At 34.5% G+C, this 3,045-nt stretch overlaps 1 protein-coding gene across 1 annotated transcript; it reads left to right on the top strand.

The window, feature by feature from the left end:
* The first annotated feature begins 1,272 nt into the window (after positions 1-1,272).
* On the top strand, positions 1,273-1,977 carry LOC145627717 (uncharacterized). Its single transcript, XM_081680070.1, has one exon. The coding sequence runs from the start codon at positions 1,273-1,275 to the stop codon at positions 1,975-1,977; it is 705 nt and encodes a 234-aa protein (XP_081536196.1).
* The last annotated feature ends 1,068 nt before the right edge of the window (positions 1,978-3,045 follow it).

The raw sequence follows: 3,045 nt of genomic DNA, 5'->3' as shown, positions 1-3,045 counted from the left end.
TCAACAGCATTACACTTAAACTCAAAATATATCTCATCCATAATTCATGCTCAAAGTTAAAACTTTAAATATAATTCAAAATCAATAAATCAAAGAAAAAAAAAGGGGGGGGGGGGGTCATCAATTTCATTCAATATCAATATACAAAAGCATTGAAAATTCTACAATTATAACTATAGTTAAGGGAAGAAGATAAAATCATATAACCCAATTAAAAATCAAAGTTACAAAGACAACTAAATTTGAAAAGACAGAAATCCAACTAAAACAATGAAGCATGCAAAAATTAAGAAGAAAGAACACACATAATAACAATAATTCATCTTTGTCCACAATCGTAGTCTGTTCATCCTCCATATTTCAATTTTCAAGGAACTGCCTGTAACTACAACCTTATTACTTGCTACCCAGATATAGCAGCAGATTACAACTTCGTGGGTTGCGTTCTTATTCACTAGATCATAAATAACTTCATTGCGTCATTTTATCAAACACCTTTCATACACTTCATAAATCCCAATCAATTTTCAAACGAATACATAAATTGTCATAAAAACAAACGAATTTAGAAATTAATACACGAAAACATACCTTGGTAGTTGAAGATTAAGAGCAGCGAGCAAGAAGAAAAAATTAACTTGGGAAGAGGAGGAAATTTGGAGAATATTTTTAGGGTTTATAATTTGGGGGAAATTTGGGGAAATTTTCTTGGAGGTGTTTGAATTTTCAGATGAAGTGAGGTGTTTGGAAATTTGTTTTAAATTTTAAACACTAGTAATTATAGACCCTATAAGAGTCCAGCAAAAAAAGTATAAACCATATAAGAGCCCAGCCCAGCCCTGTAAGGATCCATGGTTAGCTGACCCTTTAAGGACCCGACCTGTTTAATTATTGGACGGGCCTGGCCCGTTTATAATTGGGTCGGGCCAGGGCTTTTAATGGGCCCTCTGTCCATTGAACAACTCTACTCTTAGCACTTGTACACCCCTGTAGGATTTTCCAGGTCAGTATCTTCCACTTCCCTGGGATAGCTAGCTTCCATAGTGTTTTCTTCAAGTGTTGCTGCTCATGCTCTAAGGGTTCCGTGGCTACCCCGGAAAAGCCACGAGGTGCCAAATGAAGATCTGGTGTTGGAATTGCAGGGGTCTAGGTTATGTGTCATCCCCTGTAATTCCCTTTATTAGTAATTGTACTAGTAGGTTAGCTATAGATTGCATATTCATTTCTGAAACTAAGTGTCCTGTATTAGTTACTACCCCAATTTTCTCAAAAATGGGGTTTAGTGTAAGCTCCGGGGTTGATGCCCAGGAGTCGGCTGGGGGTCTGTTTGTAGGGTGGGCTAAACATTTCGCTGTGGAATGGTTAGCCAGTTGTAGTTTCTTTATCTCCTGTAAGGTCTTAGACCATATGAACTATGAATCTATCTTCACTTTTGTTTACGGATCGACTTACTTAGAGGATCGAAAACAGGTGTGGGAGGTGCTTTACTCGCATCTGACTGCCTTCCCTGGAAATCACATTGTCATTGGGGATTTCAACCAAGTCGAGTTCCAAAACCAAAAACTAGGAGGAGCGTGCCTAATTCGAGGGGCTATGTGGTTTAGCCAGTGGAGAACTAGATGTAACTTAATTGAACTTCCTTTCAAAGGACCTCAATTCACCTGGACTAATAACAGGGATGGCGAAGACAATATAATGGAACGCCTGGATCGTGCCTACTGTAGCCCTGGGTGGGCTGACCACTACCCAAATGTTGTGCTGATTAACCTCCCAGTGTTCATCTCGGACCATAGTCCCATATGCCTAGACACCAACCCGGACTCAAACAAAAAACGTAAAAGGCCATATAAACTAGAAGCTTGGGTGGTACACTTTGAAGAGGCGATTTTATTAATAAGAGCAGCATACAGTGAAGTTACTTACCCATTTGAGCCAACTCTTGTTAATAGACAGAGGGAAAATATGAAAAAATATTAAATTGTCACATCAGTATAGGACATTGTCACACGTGCTGGACCAATACACCTATATATATGTCGAACACTGGAAGAAATCATGTTTGGATTTTTGAAATTTGTAGACACTTGGACAAAAATTGGGTTAATCTGCTTATATGTAAGAGCATCAACACTCGTGGTATAATTTTATACCATGGTGTAAATATTCATCCAAAAGTTGCAAATTTTTATTACCTTGGTGGCATAAAACTATATCATCAAATGGTATATACCATCCCATGGTAAACTTTTGCTTCAGGTCACGCCATGTCGCCTGGTTGTCATACATCTTTTATTTATTTTTTCAATTGCATTTTAAGAAAAAATTATAAAGTCAAAAATTGTGAAAAAATTACCATTGTTCATAATTTTTCAAGACATACACATAGACACCCATATTGATATAGTTTTATATATTTTTAAAATTCACTTTTTTCTACCTATATTGCTTATTTTTATTCAATCTAATATATATACATAAATGGGAGTTTTTTCCCGCGTTTTTAGAGAGCCACGTTGGATTTTGTTATTTTAAAAAAATTATAGAGCGCCACATAAATGTGCGATGTAGGATTGGAATTTAATGTGTGCCACATAGGTTAAAAAAATATTAAAATATTAAAATTATAAAAGTCAAGATGAAAAATAACAATCCAATTCATTAAATTGATGAAGATTACATAAAACCATGTTTATCATAACTAAAAAATATATAATTAATTAGGAAAAAGATAATAATGATTACAATTTTAATAATGATAAAATTTAAGTTAGGAAAAAGATATGAATTGTTTTAATTAGCTTATGATTTGTTATTATTATAAATAGACATTAATTTAATCTACGCACCACCAAAAAATCACACAATACTTCATACAAAGCAATTTACGACTTTATATTGTGGTTTAAGAAAATGTACGTCTAATTCCTTAAACTCAATTTTTTTTTTTTTATGAATTAACAATGAATATGATGAGGTTGCATGGGGAAGTAAGGTCGTGGGATGAAAAAAGCATCACTACACTTTTTTAAGTTTTCTGTTTTTATC

This window comes from Chenopodium album, chromosome 4 (assembly GCF_948465745.1).
Source record: "Chenopodium album chromosome 4, dcCheAlbu1.1, whole genome shotgun sequence".
NCBI classification, from domain to species: Eukaryota; Viridiplantae; Streptophyta; class Magnoliopsida; order Caryophyllales; family Amaranthaceae; genus Chenopodium; species Chenopodium album.
Note: the sequence above shows the minus strand (reverse complement) of the source record. Positions and strands in the feature narration are given on the sequence as shown.

What these genes read in the sequence shown, in the direction of transcription:
- LOC145627717 (XM_081680070.1), top strand. Translation starts at nt 1,273, where the DNA reads ATGGGGTTTAGTGTAAGCTCCGGGGTTGATGCCCAGGAGTCGGCTGGG.